The sequence below is a fragment of the Acanthochromis polyacanthus genome, chromosome 20, assembly GCF_021347895.1.
Source record: "Acanthochromis polyacanthus isolate Apoly-LR-REF ecotype Palm Island chromosome 20, KAUST_Apoly_ChrSc, whole genome shotgun sequence".
NCBI classification, from domain to species: domain Eukaryota; kingdom Metazoa; phylum Chordata; class Actinopteri; family Pomacentridae; genus Acanthochromis; species Acanthochromis polyacanthus.
In genome coordinates, this window is record NC_067132.1 from 21600882 (window position 1) to 21622050 (window position 21169).

Below are 21169 nucleotides of genomic sequence, written 5' to 3' on the forward strand. Positions count from 1 at the left end.
TGAAACCATTGTCCTTTCGAACAGCATTATGTGATTCTCTTGTCTATTGTGTTGTTTGAAGTGTGTGTGGTGTTTTTATTCCACTGTGTTTTTGTTTACTGCTGCATGTAGGACAAACTGCACCTCTGGGATAATGAAGATTACCTACCTATCTATTGTAACAACATCACATTGTAATCTTTATTTTAACCCTAATATTTGTGTATTTGTCCCACCTGTTCATTTCACTCAGGTTGTGTTGGACTCTTACCTGAACCTTGGCTGCTTCTTGCTGGACACCTGGCTGTGCATCTACCTCGGCGTGCGGCAGGAAGCCCAGACCGGTCAGGTAGTGCTGGAGGTTTCTGCTCAGCTCAGCCTGCCCAGGCCTCAGTTTCCTGTCTCTGGAGCTGCCGTAGGCCGTCAGCGGGCTTGGAGGTGTGGCCTGGTTGCGGAGGGGGACGTTCCTCAATTTGGAGAGCTCCCTGGAGATGACCTGCTGAGTGGTGTCATCCTGCCACGTCAAACCTGAAAACAAAGGTGTGGTTAAAATTGGAAAGGTCGTACAATGCATAGATTCATCCCTGAGGTCTGGTTTATAAGGCACAACATCTTACTGCTGTATAACTTGGGAAAAGCTTTTTAATATGTCCTGAATACTCCACTTTTCTCCAGGATGGAAACTGCTGTACAAATAAACAACTACAGCAGTAAACAAATAGAACAAATGGAGGATGGTGAACCTAATTTGCTCAACATAGTCACTGGTGTATATGAGAATAAAGACAAAAAACATCTAATAATAAAACTATATAATAGAAGACCAGACTCCAGTTACTATTACAGGGCTTCAGACTAACTTTTTGCATTGGTTTCACTGGTGTACATCGGCACAACATTTAGGTTAATGCAAAAATTTTCACGAAGTTTTTAAATGCTGCATACTACATTCCAAGTGTTTCCTTTTTTTTGGTGAGATTGGTCATTTCTTAAAGGGGAACTTCGGTTTTTTTCAACCTGGGGTCTGTTTCCATATGTCATTTCATACATGTGAGTGATGGAGAAATGAATTTTCGACATTGCTCCAGTATTTAGCCAGGCAGGCAGCTTAGCAGCTCAGCTAGCAGCTCGGCTAGCGAAAAGTATGGGGCAGCTGGCCCCCCCGCGTTAAAGTCCGCCCTAACGTGCTTTTTGCCCCACACTAACCGGCTCAGATAGTCTCAATGAGTGTCCCACAACATACTAGAGATGAGAAGTGAACGAAAACCTCCACATTACCTGGCGATCGCTCTTTGTTGTGGTCTGTATCCAAATCTGAGGACGCTAGAAAGCAAATCTCGTTCCAAATCGCGCGATAGCTCGCGCCAAAACGTCAAATCCTGAGCTTTGGATACCAGGTAATGTGGAGGTTTTCGTTCACTTCTCATCTCTAGTATGTTGTGGGACACTCATTGAGACTATCTGAGCCAGTCAGTGTGGGGAAAAAAGCACGTTAGGGCGGACTTTGACGTGGGTGGGGGGGGGGCAGCTGCCCCATACTTTTCGCTAGCTGAGCTGCTAGCGGAGCTGCTAAGCTGCCTGCCTGGCTAAATACTGGAGCTATGTCGAAAATTCATTTCTCCATCACTCATATGTATGAAATGACATATGAAAACGGACCTCAGGTTGAAAAAAAACGAAGTTCCCCTTTAACATGTTATGTAACTAAAGCTGGAATATATGTGTGATCTGGAACCTAAAGTTGTTAAAAAACTAGCTTTTTCTTTATCTGTATTATAAGCAGAGGTAAATTTTATGATCACTTCTAACTCCTCACTGCTTCAGTTTGGATGGTAGCTCTGCTGGACACTCACCAGTCATGACACAGGACAAAACTTTCTAACATTTCAATTTGAAATAATACTGATGCTCCAGCAGTAAAAGCTCCGTTTCCAGCCGTGCTCAGGTCTGACACTTTACAATAAATTCTGTGCATAATGTTGTTGTTTCCCACAGGTTGAGAATTTATTTGTGGTGGTGGGTGGCACAGCATGACCGATGTGCATGCAGAGAATCACGCAGTTTAGACAGGCTGAGTGTAATCAGGTTGTTTTCTGGAGGTACAATTTACTGATGTCCCCTAAACACCTCACATACAGACTGCTGGTGGGTGCTACAATTTACCGACGCTGCAGACAGACAGACCTAATGAACTTCAAGCTCACAGGTGGAGCCAATGAAGATGTTTTAGTCCGACTTTACAGACTTTTGGTCAAACACTGAAACCTTGCAACAAGAAAACCACCTACAGGTAAAACTAAAGATTGGACAGTTCATTTTAAGATTGACAGATTAACTGTCAGGTCTATAAAAGGTCAGAAAGCTCTTCCCAGATATTGTAACATGACTATAGGGAGTTTAGCATGTTTCTTATTCGATCAACTTCTTGTTTCAGTCCTAAAACCATGACAAGATCTTCAAAAAGAATGACTGCACATCAAATGTCAATGAAATAAACTGTGAAATACTGTAAATACTGTGATTTTGTTCCTTATTGAACCTTTTTAACAATGTTGCTAAATTCCTGTACAGTCACATTGCACCTCTGCACCATTTTAGCACCTTATGTACATTAATGTCAGTATTTTACTTTTATTATTTGTCTCAGCATATTCCAGTTTTAATTTTAATATTTTATATTATCCTACTTTAACTACCACATGTCTGCTACTAATATTGTACAGTTGTTGCTACTGTTCTGTATCCAACTGCTCTATGTGCCTTTGAATTGCCCCCAGGGGACAAATAAAGTTTTTGGAATTGAACTGAAATATGAATATTGCGTAAAATATTGAGTAGAAATGATGTTTACAGTATATGCACCAATAAAAGGTAACAAAATGAATGTACTTGTTCCTGCAACAGCAATGTGGTACCTCTATGTCTCTCATTTAACTTAAAATTAGCAAGAAAAATAGCAAGAAAAACAAATCTTTCCAACAATATTTCAAGTGCTACATTGGAAATATTGGTAGAAATGTTTTTTTTTCTGAACAGTAATTGGCCAACTCCAGGTAAACTGTTAGTTCTCTCGGCCTTACAGAACACTGCAAAACAAAGCAGCAAGGATGAATCAGAAAGAGCAAAGGCAATCTAAAATTACGACACTCTAAAAGCGAAGACACGACTACACGTGCACACATGTACAGACACATGTATGCACACACACACACACACACACACACACACACACACACACACACACACACACACACACACACACACACACACACACACACACACACACACACACACACACACACACACACACACACACACACACACACACACACACACACACACACACACACCACAGCCAGTCAACAAGCCCGGGGAGAATGTCACACTGTGGCCTGACGCCGTGCCAACATCTCTGCTAATTGCCAACACATAGTTGGGATGCAGAACTCCTGGGCAGGGGCAAAGCGCTGCGGTGCCAGGACCAGATGGAGCTACCCAAGCAAAAAAGATACCCAAAACATGGCCCCATTCCCAATGAGCCAAGAGGCACAAGATTCCATCGGTAAAGAGCATAGAAATACCAAAGATATTATAGCTGTTTTAAAGAGCCAACATGTTCACAGCACAGAAGCATCTATTTTTTTTTTAAATGAGAAACAAGTAATTAGGTTGTGGCACAGATTCCTAACAGCTCCACACCTAACCTTTCCACCAGACTCATCTGAAGAAACAATGGCGCTCATAATGATGCGGGCATGTTTGATATCAATAAACTAACAGCCCGGGCGGAAATATGTGAAGAAATGAAAAGTATCAACAATGCAGAATGTCTTCATTAGCCCGCTTTCTCACCCATAGACGCTGGATACTCTCATAGATATTCATAAGCACCAGATGAGGATCTGAGCGATGCAGAGCAGCTACAGATGCCTCCAGTCATTCTTGGCAGCGCTGAATGGAGCACAAAGCAGCGTATGTTGTCACTGTTCTGGAACGCAGCTCAGCCATCCATCCGTACAACAATGACAGTTAACTACCCATGGCTTACCCGATGTGGTGTATACTTGCTATATATTACCGCGGTGATGATCATTTATGCTACCATCAGCGGCGCCGGGGGAAAGCAGGTCTGGCTTGAGCCCTAAAGGATTCATATGGTACCTGCGGTTTAGTGCAGCTGCTTAAATGGGTTCACAGTGAACGTGTGACGGCGCCACAACAGGATGAGGCTGGCTTCATTGGCTGTGACACCGCTATCCCTTCTGTCTCCCGGGGGATGCACTCATTTCCATACATACCATGTCTTGTGTGCGTCTGTGACGGGCACACTTGAGGAGGAAAGGTATGCCAGCGCAAATTACAGAATCAAAATGAGCCATTTTGGAAGGGAAAAAGTCAGGGAGGAAAGTGGCGGGGCCTTTACGGTTGGATTCCTCTCAATCAACCTCTCAGCTGATTATCCTGGCACTGAGGAGCGAAATGTCATGCAAATTCATCTGTAAGTCCAGAGAAAGAGCAGGTTCCATCATCAAGTGCTGCCGCTTTTTGCCTGTTAAGGATAGCATCCCGTCTCAGGCAAATGCCTCAGTTAATTAACGCCTTGCCATTAGCACAACAGCTTTCAAACAAGCAAGATATTTCTGTTGGCCTCCTGTCTGTTTTCTGTGTGACAGAGAGAGAGGGGGAGAGAGAGGGGCCCTCCTAAATATTCAAAGCCTATTAGATGGGATCCTGTCTACATGTCTTGTTGTTTCATCTGCTGTTTTTGAAATGCAGATTTTCCCCTTTCCTTTACTTCTGTCCACCAACTGATTTTAAAGGCATTAATGGAAAAGAACGTGAATAATTTAGCAGCAAGTTCTACCTAATTAGTCAAAATTAAATGTGTCACTCCAAATCTGAAACATAAATTAAACCAACAGAGCAATGGTGAGGCAGGCGGCAAAATATGAACACATTAATATGAGCCGTTTGTAACGTATGATTCATTAGCTGGGAGTTTTATGTTATTTCCAGCAAAAATGTTAAAAATAAAATCTTCTTATTTCACCAGCTCATGTGAATTATTACCATTTTGTCTTACAATCTATGCTCAATGAATTCAGTTTGATAGTTTGGTGTCTCTGGAAAATTTAGAACCTCCACTAAAATAGAAAAAAAATGTCTTCACAGCATGAGTTTATAATGCCAGACACCATCCAGAAATATTTATTCTACTCTCAGTTACACCCAAGTATAAATTTCTATGGCATTATAGAACGTCTACAAGGACACAATAGATCATTTGGCCTTTATTGAAGGAAATCATGGTGCTCGGAGTGAAAATCTGCAGCAGAAATTAGCCAGCCCTCGCACAAACATGGAGTCACACTGAATGATTCAATGCAGCCACCTTGTTTTCCTCATAACAACTCAAGCTTTTCACATGGCATGTCAGTGCCTGATCTGTTCTCTCCGCTGCTATCTAGCTAGTAGGGTTGTGAAGGAACAGACAACGCAGAACAAGACGAAGAACAACATTTGCTTTTGTTACTTGCCTGTCAAAGAAAGCATGTTTGCGCGGAACAGCTAAGCAGGAGCGCGAGTAACACGTCGTTTCAGTAGCACTGGAGGCGCAGGATGTCAGTTTATGGTCACTGATTCTCCCTGACTGACGACTCCTGTCAATGGAGCTAATGCAAATGTCACAATGCATCATCTTACTTGACTTGTCTGTAGTATGAGAGTATCTGCTGCTCCACACAAGGGCTGGAGGTCAATCGACTGCAGGTTACTGTGCTCCATCAACTATCTACCACTGCAACACCCTGACATGATTCCTTCTGATGTTAAGCGTATGGTGCTAGACAGCATAAATACTGACCAGGAGCTGAAAATGATGCCGTAAAGTCGCTCAAAAAAATACAATAATCCGTGTTTATCATCTTTCCTGCAGGAAAAATAAGTAGTTACTGTTGCTGTGTTTGTAAAGCTTCTCTCCTCAACATTTATAGTCATTTTTTTTACAGCGATTTACATACATAAGGGAGCAAAAGTAGGTTTCTTGGTCAATCATTTTCAAACTAAAATCGCAATTTGCATTAAAACAATTACAAAAGCCCAGCTGCTGTAATTTCTGACAAACATGAAGTGCAGGTTTTGTACTGTTGTGTCCATCATCCTTGTGTGACGTTTATATTTTCGTGTCTCTAGTGGTAATGTGCCATCACATAAAGTGAAGTGTGATTTTTAGAAATTATATTGCAAATCAAATTTCAATATCTGTCAGAAAAACTGCAATTAGATATTTCCCAAAAATGTTCAGCCCTCTTCTAATTCTTCACCTGGCAATTGTTGTTTTGTTTTTGTTGTCTGAAATAGTCTCTTGTAGTGAGCACAAGCTAATGCTAACACTCAGACCAAAGCTCACTGATTTGAATGAGAATTCTTTCCCAAGCAATTTATTGTATTGTAAAATGAGAAGCCTATAAAAAGAGTTTTAGATGTACATTTATAGAAGACTGTGGCTAAAGCTCAATATCTTAGGTACTATTTTTCTGGTGGAGCTTTAAATAAAAATGCAATTTAATGGTATTCATTCTCACATTTCATGCCCACTATAGAGAAATCAGCCCTGTCCCCAAAATATATGTCCCAATACACCTAAACAGCATTGTCATTTATGTTTTTTACAAAAAAGAAAGAAAGAAAAATGCATTTTCTCCAAAAGGTAAAACTGTATTGTTGAAAGAAAGACTTCCAGTAAGAGGAGGAAGGAACTACAAAGTCAGTTTTCACTCACTGTGGTTGGGTTTAGCGAAATATCACACTTTGGTTGACACCTTCACCACAGTAAATGCATGTTATAAGCTTGGTTAATGTCAGTGTTGGGAAAATGTCACGGTTTGGGTAAAAATGCAGTCCTTTCACAACATATTTGATGCTTCTTCTCTATTTTTTGGTTCATCAGGGTGGCGAATCCCACTCATCTACTATATGACTGGTTGTCTGAAAAGGAGAAACAGTAAAGAAATAAAATAAATGGAAATGTATTTGTGCAGCAGAAAATATGTTTCCCTCAAAATGTATTTGAGAAGGCAGTTTGGTAAGTTTTGAGAGTCAGGGCTGAGGAAAACACGTTTGCGCAGCCAACACAGCTCCCAGATTCATACTTTGATGTTCATTTTTACTTTACTAGCAGAGTAGTACAGGGCATTATCTAGAGAATACAGTTTCACACTCAGAAGTTGCACACTATACAGTACAGTACACCACATCGTAAGAAGGGAAATAACTTCTGTTGCATGAACACCATAAATAGTGTACTAATGTGAATGTATGTGCCATTAACTAATTTAAAAATTGCTTTGCAAAACCAACCATTGTCCTGATATGTTCTTTTCTGTTGTAAAAGCAGCTTACCAGCGTGATGTCTTCTTCATCTGTGGTGTTCTGTACTGTCATGGACTCATTACTGCCCCCTGAGGCTGCAGCATGGAGGTATTAAGAAAGCTTACCACCAATTTTTGTCCCAGTGGTCACTCATGGTGTTGCAATGACAATCAAAACACTTTCCCTGTAGATCATGATTATAAAAGAAATGTCTTTAAAATTAAACACAGGGACGACCATGAATATTTAATTCATTCATGTATGATATTTGCAAATATTTACACCACCTAGAACTGTAGAGGACAATACATGTAGTGGGCCTTGTAGTGCGGAAATAAACTTGCAAATTAAGCCTAATAGCTAATGCACCAGGTGAGCAATGTTCATTTACGTCTGGTATCCGTTTCTTTTTATACATTGGTGAAAAAATCAGAGGTACTTTGTAGCTGGTGATTTCCACTGCAGGAAGTCGCAAATTGCAGATAGTGGTGCAAATGTTTTTTAGGAACACTCCCATAATCTGCGTTTTCATTGCTATGCAAGATCCAATAGCTTCAACCACCGTGTTGACTCAGAATGCACTAAAATAATGACCACACAGGAAATAGAAACAGTAAAAAATTGAAGGTGTGGTATGAAAACCAATAATGTGTATTTTACGGTGAAGACCTATCTAGTTTTCTCAACTAAAACAGGCCCTTAAAACAGTTCTACAATGCTGGTTCCTGTGTTCAGAACATGCACAAAGGTTCTGACTGCCTTACATCAGCTTGTAAATTAACGCAGAGCAAACTGATCTAATGAGCTTGTTTAACATTTAAAAATTTGACAGGTAACAGAAAGATGGCATGTATGCATTCTCAGTTTTACAACAAATATTGTAGTTAGCCTTGCAATTGAAAGCAAGGCTAATGTTGTGTCCATTCTAGTGTGGGTAAATTAGTTGTGCTAATGTTTACAGGTGATGTTTGAAGGGATAAAGACACAGGTAAGTTCTGTATTTGGGTTCTTGGTACTTGAATAAGCTGAAAAAGATGCAATTCTCCTCAAAGCGCTTAAATGCTTAAAGAAGTTTTGCAAGGAAAGGCAACAATTTCCAGCATGGAGAATCCACAGACTGACAGACTTCCTGTGCCTAGTTACAGTTGCTAAGCTACGATTGGACGATCGCTGCACCGGGGAGGGGTTTAGAGAACGACCAATTAAATACTCTATCATTTTAATATATGGTACATCAAATTCCAATCAGCGCAGTTACTGCATTAGCTCCTGTGTGTATATTCATACAACGCCAGGCTCCACAAACACACACATATTTAGCAGAGCCGTAATGATTCCAGAGCAATATGACAGCAGCCTGGCTATGAAATGTGTAGACACATTGTGGCTGTGCATGGTGAATACTAAAGTTGCTTGGCTTTGGGTGCTACGTAATATAAAAGTCATTTGCAGTTGGATGACAGTGCCTTGCATTCAAAGGGTATTGTAGTGAAAATTTAATACCAGACAATGTGCTCTGCCAGTGGGGACACATCCAGACAACCCAAGCCCTTTTGTACAAGGGTCAATTTCTATTGATCTGAATGACATTGGTGTTGTGCAGTGAGCAGAGATTGTGTGGTTTCTACCTGCTCTGATGCAAGATAAAGAGGATTGTAAATCGATTCCATTGATGTTCCTCCCCGTTTTTTCCCCCTCTTCATCGCTTCAATTTAGGTTACAGTACAATGGTCTCTATAACCCTGTCTAGGCTCAAAAAAGGGTCCCCCCTCGTCTCAAAGATGACACTTCAATAGCTGTTGAGCTGATAAGAATAGCGTGCCACCGAGCATTAACAGTGCATTGTGGGCTCACCCGAAGATAATGCTCGGTGTCTGTGGATGTGATTCTACAAGACAGGGAAGGGGGAAAACGTTTCAAAGTAATGATGTCATGTTAGCGGCGTCTGTAAGTGGACGTCTTCAAACACAAGGTCAGGGAACAAGTCTCATGATGAAAAGCAGCGAAAGAATTAAACATCCCTTAAAACCAAGCGGGAAAAATTACACAGCAGATCTCGTCTCATCCTCCTCACTCTCATTTGTTTATTTCTAAGCAGTAATTAGAATAAATGTGCGGTGTCGTCTGGCTTAATATTCATCACTGCATTTTTTTCCCCTCTTCTTTTTTTTTCTTGATTTCCTCTGGCCGACTGCTTACTCTTAATGATTTTCAACACTGGTTCACGCCTGTTAAAAGATATTAAGCTCAGAGTGGCCTGCAAAGCCAATTATGTTTGAAGGGCTGATGTTTGTGGTCACGGTCTGAGTTAAAGATGTCTACTGCCCCCTGGTGGGCTGTAAATGCACTTACATGCTGCTAAATGTGTGGAGAAGAAAATCTCACAAGAAAACTTTGCATATTTCCTTGGTAACTATTTATATCACAGGTCGTTATTCTATACACTATGCTGATATATTTCCTGTTTTAGCTGACCTGCTGTGCACACACTGAAGCAAATAATTAGATGTAATAATTAGAAATGTACCAACTGAACAGCCCTCATTTTCCATCTATTATTAGTACCAAATTACATATTCAGTTCCAGGAAACACCCTAGGAAACTATTAAGGAATTACAAGCACATATACTGATTGTTTCTTTCTATTTGCTTCATATTTTCCAACACGTACAGAATTCAAGTTGTTTTTTTTTCATTGATTGGTGGCAACTCATAAGTGCAGCAGACTGCCTGGAGGCTGCAGACATTTCTATCTGTTGTTCGCACTGTAACAACCGTCAACAAGCAGAGACTCATTTCTCCACAACCAGTACAAGACATGAATATCAAACATGCCACATTCAAATTACAGAACTGATGAGATGCACTGATGAGACTCTTAAAATGTTAGCCAAAGGAGACCCAGCATGCCTCCAGGTTGGGAGACAAGGAACAATAATTCTTGAATTCCTACTGCAACTTCCTTCTTAATGAGCTATAAAGTTACTTCTGCTATGAGGGCATTCTTTAATAAATGCGCCTTATCTGCCTGAAGATGTAACCTGTTATAACAAGCACATTAGCAGCTGCCATTGACAGAGTAGGAAAGACTGTCTGATGTGATTACACTGCGCACCTCAGAGTTACTCATCCACAAAATTAGCTCTAAATGTCCTAACAGCATACAAGCCAATTAGATTGGCTGCTGGAGTTAGGCGATGATGGCAAAACAATGGCCCGATATGAGTCAAATGACCTGTTCTAGCTCTGTGGCGGTGCGCTGTGCTAGCCAAAGAGACAGCTTGGCTTATTTGGCTTGCTTCACACAATGGCAGTTGACAAGCATTTGCTGTAAGCCCTGTACACGACTGACGCCGAACGGAGAAAAAAAAGAAGGAAAGAAAGTCGGGCAGTTTGTACCTCTGTGAGCCAGTTTCTGTAGGAGGATCCTGAGGCGTTGCAGACCAGAGGAAGAAATATCGTACGTGGACAGGTCTGCACCGGCCAGCTCCTGGCACCTTCCAAACACTTCATCTGCAAAGAAAAAAAAAGTAGAAAATAGTGGAAAAGCATGGTATTGGGGGATTTTTTTAATAGCTCCAAGAAAGAAAAAGACAAAACTAATTTTCCAACATACTTTTGGAATCTGAGGGTGTAAAATCACATCTACCTGCCCAGATTAAATGCTGTGATGGTGTGAGGCACCTGCAGAGTTTGATCGTCTGATTCTCTCTTTTGGGGGAGCTAATAGCTGCCATTTTTCCTCTGACAGTGCTACGATAAGCAGCCGTTCATGGCAGGAAGGACTTTATCAGGGACCCTGGTAATCTCCCTATCAGCAGGCCTCCCGCCTCACTCAAAACAGGTTGCTAGGCAACTCACGCCAAAGAGCCCATATCAGCCCCATAATTCAATGGCTGGTCTAGACCTCTGAAGGATGCTGAGGCTCAGGAGGTCAGAAAGCAGCGAGCAGAGATGGAAGGCCTGGAATATAAATGACACGTGTTGTCACCTTCTCTCAGCTGGGAAGATGAATCCTTGCATCTTGTTGGCTAAACTCACTAAATGAAAGTCCACCTCAAAGATGATCTCTGGAGATGAATCCTAGAGATTCAATCTGAGCTAGTTCCTCTGTGTGTGTGTGTAATCATGTGTACTCCCATGTGAGACTATGTGTGGGGATGCCACTGTGATTAGATTGGATCTAATGATGTGAATCAACACTTTGTCATGCACCACAGCTTCCTACTAATTAGCCCCAAGATGTCGGACAATGACAGCAAACATCAATGGTACGACTGATGCTCACTGACATGCGGGCAACCACAGAATACACAAAAACGGATGTCCATTACATACTCCAATTTTCTGTCTGCTCATCTAATGACATTTTTTTTTTTCAGTGGAGTTATAAAAATAGAAGAGTGCAAAGGATTCATGATCAATCACAGACACGACGTGCCGTTTTGGCACAGCAGGGAGCATGTCAAGTTCCATCTTTGCATTAGCAGTTATACATTTCAGAGCATAATTTTAACCTTCAGCTAAAACAAAGTTAATTACAGTGCCGTGTTCGTTGTAAGATTCAGTAACTGATAATTACAAAGATATTAATGTGACGAGCCTTGGAATCTAAATCTTATTCTAAACGAGATGCTGGTGTTTTCCTGACTTCCACCTCCGCCTGTGACCCGTTAAATGACAGCTCTGTACAGGAAAAAGCCTGTGGGAGGCGGTGAATTAGCATAGACTACACAGCACAACGCCCAGGAGTTATTTTGAGATCTCAAACAGCGCAGAGGAAGACTTCCCACCTACAGTCACACAGATCATCGCAGACGTGTGTGCATCACAAGACGTCAACTGTCTCGTTCCTCTTTGCCAGCAACCACTCGTTTCTAATGATATTATCCCCGCTGACACGGTTAATACGATCACTAAATAAGGCTTCATTTTGTAGAAGAATCTCTGGTATGATTTTTTTTTCCTGTTATACACTAACAACGTATATTATGCAAGAAAAAAAAGGAGGCTGGTGACATAACTAGTGACGGGAAACTGTTAAATGTTTGATGCTCTGCATGCCTCGCTGGTTTCCATGGCAATAGCACATTACTTCCTTTCCCGTTGTCAGGGACATTCCCAATAGCAACCAGATACACAGACACGCAGGGATTTAGTGCATTAAATATAGTAGTCAGGGGTATTTTACAACAAAGAAATCTGTGTTTTGCAAACGTTACAGTTGATTGATTTATCGAGGTGATGCTGAGCCATTCAGAGCCGCATGCACAGTGAATCAGAAAGCATCGTTCTGTCACTTTATTGTGTGTATTCACAATGCTGAGAGTATCAAAACAAACAACAATGGCTCATTGTAGTTGACAGCTTGCAGGGAAACACTTATTTTTCCCTAAATTTGATAGCTGAAAACAACATTTTAATTCCAGGCCTGGGAGAGCGCAGCGAGTGACGGGTGCATGGAAGGTTGTTCAAAGCGGAAAATAAAACACAGAAATCCAGGCAAGTCAAACAACAGAGCTGCTCCAAAAATAAGTCCGTGTGAGTGTAAGAGGTATATGCAACGTTCAAACCATCCAAAGCAATATGGGGTTTAAGTAAAGTCTATCAACAGAGAAGGAAACTGTGATTTTCTAAGGATTACCTGTCGGGCTAAACCCTTGTGTTGTCCTGCGGGTCAGAACTGACCCGGTTTAAAGTTTGAGAACGTGAAAAAAGATATACATTTTCACAGTGAAACTTCTGATGTCCATATTTTCAACATTTTTGGGAACTCTTTGGACATTTTTTGGTGGAAAAAAAGAGATGTTAAAAATGTTCTTAGGAACATTCACAAATAAACTGAATTTCGCTGCATTTTGGTTGATGTTTTTGTGAATGTTCTTAAAGAAAATATTAGAAGTTTTACTGATATATATGTGATCACTTTAGATATTTGTAGAACTTTTGGAAGATTTTTACTCCTTTTTTGAAAATACAAGAATTTTCTTGCCAAATTTGGGGGATTTTTTAAAAAATAAAACCTTTAAGGGAAATTTGTAAGGAATTATTGGAATTTTCTTCCTGAAGGTTTTGCAAATTTTCAGAAATTTGGGAAATTTTTTGAATTTTTTTCGGACAAAGAAACAATATTTTTGGCACCCGTAAATGAGGACAACAGGAGGGTAAATGAAAATGAAGCTGACAGGAGATCAATTTCTGCATTCTTGTGAGATAAGATTAATGCTGGAAATCTGATGAGTGAATGGCAAATGCATTGCAAATAAACCTTGATCAATATAATCCATAATACATAAAGCAGGCCACAGCATCAATCAATCAATCAATCCTAAAATGTGGAATAATAAATCAGTGGCATTCTCACTAAAGAGAAGCTGTGTCTGGATAAGCAGCATGTTGACAGGAATAAAGAAGATTTTCAGCCAAAAAATAAATAAAAAAGGTGAAGAGCTCTAAATCCAGACGCCGTCTCTCCTCCCGCTGTGACAGACAGAGCGACATCCGGCTGCTGCGAAAGCTATTTAAACTGTGAAAGCTAATGCTCTGGGATAACAGCAGCGAACACTAAAGCTGACAGTCAGCAAAGCATTTCTAAAAGACTGTACGTCGGAGGAAGAGGCAGACGGACCCAGGAGACAAATTAAGACGTATTGGAACAGGTGTATTAGCGGTGCAACTCATGTCATGGAAATGAATAGGCTCAAATCAATGCACCGAGCCCGGCCAGATGCAGGCTGCTAATAAAGAAAGGCAGAGGAACAAAACCTAAAGTGATCAGGATGTGATTAATGAAGTGCTTCCAGGTTATTCTGGGCTTTTTATGTGACAGTTGTGGCTTTGAAATGATAATTATATTTATGCATGCACTGCAACGCACATGTAAATACAGAAATGAATAAAGATAAAGGAGCGTCTCAAAGCTACATCAAAACAGGCTGCCTATTCAATTTGGCTGGGGAGTATGAATCAGCTCTATTATTCCAGTTGTATTTTCATTAACATGTTTGCTTGTATGTTTTGTTAAAGCATCTTTTATCCCTAATACTCACCTGTCTCTCTCCTCAGCACTTCATGTCTGATCATTCACGATTCGCCCCTTCAACCTTGCCGCTCTTTCTCTGCTCATGCTGTATGCAGATCACTTGATATTTGTATTTCGTGGCGGTTACTTGAAGTGTTTACGCTGCAGTTGCACTCGCCGCTAATCGATAGAAGCATCACCCGAATCGTTTAAATCTAAAATACAGTGCGGACGTTTCAGAAAATATTGGCCCAAGTGGAGGCAAGATAACCACCAATCGATACTACGCTGTTGGTTAGGTGTTTAATAGGAGCCAACGCGTGCCCCAAGGGAAACATGTAGCACTTATCCACTGTACTTTAGCTTAGCTTATCATAGCAGTAAGCCACAGGCTCTGGAGAGTTGCATCAAATTAAAATGCATTTCCGGCTAATCGCATAACCTCCAAAAAGTATTCCCCTAAAGAAGACGGTAAAGATTTAAAGAGATTGCATCGAAAATGAGATGTGGCAGGAGAAGATCGAATTATATATGGAGGATACCATGCTGAGGGTACTTCTCCCAGCTTTGCCATTAAATCAGCGGCCATTTTACCCTATAGAAAGAGTTCACTACCTTTGGAAGTTTTATGTTTTATTCATCATTTATCTTATCAAAGTAGATTTCACTCAGGTGACTCTTATCTGCATGTACAGTTATCTCCTTTAAAGCTGTTTGGGTCTCCTAGCAAGTCTGCTTGTTGAAAGTTTTTGAAAATGATTTACATCTATGTCATACATTTTCTATTTTCATGACTTATTTAACTCCAAACTTTCAAATCAATCAAATCAACTTGAAATATTTCTTTTGTCTTCACAAGTGACACCAACATAAGGATTCACCCAAAGATGGACCTCTAGAGTAGTCTAGCCTCGCTAGACCCATGTTCTGAAGGCACAAGGGTCTAGGGCCGCTCGACAGGGAGGGAGGCGGGCTAAAAGGTTGTCTTTCAAATCACTCTGCAGCAATTGGGTAGGTATACAACCAATCATTGCAACGAATAGGCTGACGTAGTTCCTAGAGCGCCGGCGGATTGTGGCTAAGTCCCATTAGCTTCCCAACCAGCGGAGCCAACTGGTATATTAAGGATTTGCCATATCCGGTCGGCATAAGTCCAAATACGTCTTTCTTCTCAATGAAACACTTCAGTGCCGTCCTTTGTTTATCTTTCAAGTTGAATTTTAGCTTCAAATCTTTAAGGGCTGTGGCCAAAGCCGAGTCGAAAGATAACTGTTTATTGTGCTCCGGTTGTTTCTGTCAGAATCGTCGCGCCTCTGTCGTCACTTAGTTACGCCCGCCTTCTGACTCTACACTTCATGGTGATTCGTCCGGCCAGTTTTAGGAGAATCCAGCCTCGAGCCTTATGGAGGGTAACTAGACCCACCCTGGCAGAGAATTAAATTCGTTGCCGTGGGTCGTCTAGTGCGGCTAGGCTACCTCTAGAGTATATAGATATGTGTATCTACATTACATTGAACCGACCGTTTCCTGAAAAGTTATTGTGAGAAAGTGCAATTAGTAACGAGCCAAAGTTGTGGTGTTCATTTAGTCTGTCCATGTCTTCTCTGAAAAAGTCAATTCGCACAAGCACATACCGCTTCTTGCATTGATTCAATAAAAAATGTCAGGCACAAGAACCTTTCTCAAGACGTATTAAGATTATCAATTGCTCATAATTACATGATAAACCACAGCTGTGTATAAGGAGTGTAACCTCCACCTGCAAACATAGTGCAGGATGTACATGTCAAATCTACAGTACAAATGCCTCATTGGGTCCAAGAACCTCCAATTTGTCAGTATATATAAACCACAAAGCGTAGTGAAGCTCGCCTAGAAGATATGTAGTACATGCAGTACAAGGAATTGAGTGTTTGTCAATAAGCTCGATGTCTGCAGGATTCGATTTCTTTCGCCGCAAGCGAGGCAAAGCGAGTGTTGCTTTCTATAACCCAGGATAAAACCGCAAACATGTAAGGAATTAACTGAACTGTGTATGGATTTATCTGCTCTAATGTAGCCGAAATCTGTAAATATGTCCGGATAACTAGATTACAAAACGCAACAGTACAGAAAAGTATCATTAGCTAACATACATCTGTGAGGGGTTATGAGTTACATCTAACTGATAATGGGTTTTTGGGGCCAAAGCCAGTACCAGTTTTCACATGTAAATATAAAGTTGTTTATTTCAAATCATCACATTTTTTCAGACAATTTTTCCTCAACCATCTCTGATTTATTTATGTATTTGGCACCTTGCACTTCAGTAAGGATAACTTTTTTTTTATCTTAAATTTTACCAGTCTCTATCTATTATCTCTGGTATATTGTCTGTGTTTATTATGTATGTTGTGTACATGAATTGTATGTACAGTATACGCACAGATGCTCTGGCACAAATGAAGTTCCTAACAGAAGAATAAAGTTCTTTGAATTGAATTTGCCTGAAATTTTTATAGCATAAAAGCTATAAAATATATTTCCTCATCACTTTATGAGGAAATGCTTTCAATTTGACATTAAAGAGTTAAAAAAAAAAAACCTCATTAAATCTACTCTGACTAAATATTGTTTAACAATAAAAACTAAGTAGATGTGTTACAGGTACTACACACCTCATTCAGTCATACAAAACATAAAGAGAGGAGGCTCCTTTTTGCAACCCTTCCCTGCCCTCAGCCACCCTGCATGGCAACAGCCAGGGTGAAGAAGAGAACGGTTGGCCCAGCTCAGAATAAACCAGGTTACTCCTTCAGGGACCGGGGGAAGAGTTGAAGTGGCAGACCTAGTTACTCCCACTCATCATCTGTCTGTGCAGTGGCTGCTGCTCATCAGGAGTCCAATGGAGAGTGACAGAGCGCAGCCGGAGTGAGCACAGAGGGTTATGAAGCAACTAAATAATGTCATATCGCTTGTGTATTAGGTACAGCATTAATCCACCATTAGTCTTTTTTGCCTGTATGCATTTGCCTTTAGTGAGCACAGTGTCTGTAATTACTTTTCAGTGTAAGAGGGATGCTGTGAGCGTCGTACAAAAAAAAAAAAAGCAGAAGATTAAAAAAAAAATTAAAAAAAAAGCATAGAAGAAAGGCAAAAGAAATGATCATCCACGTCATATCCCTGCTTGATAGTCTAATGTATCCACACCAAATGCGACCCTCCTGTCTGCCTCTGGGTGTTTTTCTGTCGAGGTGTCAGCAATTTCCTTCTATTAGTCTGTACCAATGCAGGCTGTGTAATTAAAGTTGGTTTTTTATACATCTCTTCTGCGCTGCCTTCTCCTTCCCGGTTTGCTCTGAAACTGGGTTAATATGGAAATAAGGGAGGAGGTCTCCAAATTTGCTTCTCTAATATGCTGCACCTCCAAAAACTATCTCAGTGTTAGATATTCCCTCCTGTTAAAAAACGCATCTCAGAGCAACAGCTCGACATTTTAGGAAATATCTTTATTTGTTTTGTTGTTGTTTTTTATCAAGAGAAGTTTGATACCACTCCAGTATTGTCCTTTCATGTTACTGGCTTCTGGCCTTGTTCTGTCCAAAAGTGATTAAAAAACGCAAAATGTACAGTAGTAGTTGTTTTTTTGGTAGGGCTTAAAGCAAAGAAAGTTTCTGTGCCTAAAAAGTATTTGGGGAAAGAAGAACAAATGAAGGCTGGTATAAGACTACAAATCCCAACCTTATTGATTACATGTACCCACATAGGCGTGTCAGATGAACTCCAGTAGCCCTTCAATGCCACTCATTATGCTCCAAATTATGATTTCATTTTGAATTACTTTAAATATTGCTGTAATTATTTTTCATACAATTAGTGAATAGTCAGTATGAAAAACTTTGCATTACTACAACCATTTTGAGCCATTTATCCATGACATTCAGCTGAATATTCAACTAGTTTTCCATTATTTATACACTCAACAAAATAAAAATGCAACACTTTTGTTTTTGCTCCCATTTTTTATGAGATGAATTCAAAGATGTAAAACTTTTTCCACATACACAATATCACCATTTCTCTCAAATATTGTTCACAAATCTGTCTAAATCTGTGATAGTGAGCACTTCTCCTTTGCTGAGATAATCCATCCCACCTCACAGGTGTGTCATATCAAGATGCTGATTAGACACCATGATTAGTGCACAGGTGTGCCTTAGACTGCCCACAATAAAAGGCATTTTAGGAAATATCTTTATTTGTTTTGTTGTGTTTGATTGTCATCTCTTTGTGGGGCACTCTGGGGAACATTTGCTGCTTTGAACTCGATAAACCGTGAAACTGCAACAGTTAGTTGAATAATTAACTGAGTTTTTTGGTAAAAAGAACAATTTAGATTTTTAAATGGATGAAAACACTGGCGAATTCTTACATTTGTATTTTCTGACTAATCGAGACAAAGATTGGCTGACTTATCTCTAAATAAAGCAATAGTGAGCTGCAGCATTGATATTTAAGTCAATGTCTTTACTTGAACAAGAGGGCTTATGTCCTACCGTGAACTACATGATGGAAAACAGTTTGCTCACAGCCCTTGTATTTCATCTGGTTTACTTTGTCTGTAGTATGTGTTGGAAGCATGAAAAAGCTCTTGAGTTATCGTGTCAACAGGAGATCAGTTTCCTCCTAATTACACTATCAGCTCATTAATTAGCAATTAATTAGCTTTTCTCGCTGAATATTTGGTAACATTTTGAGCTTAAAGTGTTGAGGAGTTACAGTGACTTCTGGAAAATCAGTTTCCTCTTAATATTATGCAAATTTATACAGAAAGGTGCTCCAAAATCAAAGGTTTCTGCGGTGTATTGTTCTTTATTTGTCATGTTCACTATTGTATGTTTACAGTAAGAGCTAAATCGCTTCCTGCTTGATGGCATAATGTGCCGATACAAAATGTTCAAGGCCCAGCAGACAGAGTGATAAACAAAGCACAAAATCTAATGTTACCTCGGGTCACTCTCATTCTCCTCCTCTAATTAACATTTTAATAGTCTGACTGGAACTCGTCCTGTGTTTTTCACTGCTTGTCCTCTGCTCTGTCTCCTTTAGGTCACTCCATGTGTTCTATCACAGAGGCTGACAGACTCCTTCCTGGCTTCATCTTGTTTGTGAAACAGATTTTAAGGTGAATCCACATAAAGCAAATGAAGTGAGCTAACAAACAAACAATCTCAAATGGCTGTGAGGACAAAAACAAACACACTGATGTCTTTTACATTACATATAAGACCAATACGGTGTCCTGAAGCTGTATTAAAACGTAGCACTATGAGGGAATACATTAACGTTTCAGTGTCGTGGAGGTGATCCTCGATATCGACACTATCAGTCCCCTTCAAAACCACAGCCCACTGTGTGATTCGGCTGAATGCCACTCTGTGAAAAGGCCCGACATTTTCCCTCCATTCATGAGGTGACGCGTTGTTACGGCAACCACTGGGACAGACACATTGGTCTTCCATGACAAGATGGTCTGTAGATGAGGTCGTGATCATTTGTGGCTGGGGGAAACCTTGACATTTGAAGGGGGAAACATGCTGCCGCTATTGATCATGAATCTATCAGTTAGTTTAATGAATAACATGAGACTCTGTGTGTTTATACTGTATTTTCTTACTGCTGCAGCCTGGCTCTCAATTGTTTTATTGCTTTTCTGAAGCATGACTCATAAGTCTAAACTGAGCTGAAACGTTCAATATTGTGTGAGCGAGACCAGCAGTCATCATCTATCTATATATAAAATCACTGAGTGAATTAAAATAGCACCTTATTGGCAGGTTTAAGAGCACTCACAGACAAGACAGACAACAGTGAGTCCAAAAAGTTCAGATCTGTAACTTCAGCGTAATGCAAAAACCACAGATAGAGCATGATCTCACCCATAATGTTATGATCAGCCAGCATCACTGTCATATTCATAGCTAAAATTATAGTGGACCACAATGCCCATTTAAGTTTAGGCCAAATACTTCAACAAAAATTTTAGTTAGCCGAGTGTTCACTAAATACGAATCTTTGTCTGCTATTTGACCATCTACGACATTCATAAATCTTCATATTTATCTTCTTTTCTACCAATTAAAGGCTGCAAACAAGGTGATGCTACAAAATGTTAGCACCTGGCCCCTAGAATCTCATGAAAACCTTAAAAACATCCACATATACACCACAGTGGATCTTATTCTGCAGCTAAAGACCCGTGCTACGTAGCAGGAGCTGGGTTTAGCGAGGTAACTCCAGGTTGAGCTCAGGTTTTTCATGGTTACAGTGCTGGTTCCCTTCTTACCGGGATACACAATCATATTTAATAACCATATTCATAGCTATAAGAGATATTTATTATCCGTCTTCCTTGTTTTACTCTTTTTATTTTACTCTCTACTGCAAGAAATTTCAAAATTATTCTAGTGGTCTTCGTATCACAATATAATCCTAAAGCAGAGAATGACTAAAGCACCAGAGCTTTGTACTTATTGACCCTTTAAAAGATCTGCATTAAGTCTATTCATAGGTTTGAATGATATTTTTATGCTGAAAGAAAAGGCTAAAACTGACTTAAATGCATAAGGAATGGGCTGCATTTGAGTAGCACATTAATCTAATACACAACCGCAATAATAATGAGCTCTGCTTGCGTCTTCATGATGAGTCAGAGACATTGATTGACTTATGTGATCAGAGTTACAGGTTGACTGCTGTTATTAATAATGTGAGACGTGTCTGTTGTACTCCAAGAGCAAGAAATAGTTTTCCTCGGA

At 40.2% G+C, this 21169-nt stretch overlaps 1 protein-coding gene across 2 annotated transcripts in view; it reads right to left on the reverse strand.

The window, feature by feature from the left end:
* ptprn2 (protein tyrosine phosphatase receptor type N2) overlaps nt 1-21169 on the reverse strand; it is a 144529-nt gene that overhangs the window by 104559 nt on the left and 18801 nt on the right. For both annotated transcript variants that reach the window (XM_051940047.1, XM_051940046.1), the window contains exons 3-4: nt 10751-10864; nt 251-507 (exon numbers count right to left, since the gene is read on the reverse strand). In XM_051940047.1, the coding sequence (XP_051796007.1) occupies nt 251-507; nt 10751-10864 (371 nt within the window). The remainder of the gene's footprint in view (nt 1-250; nt 508-10750; nt 10865-21169) is intronic.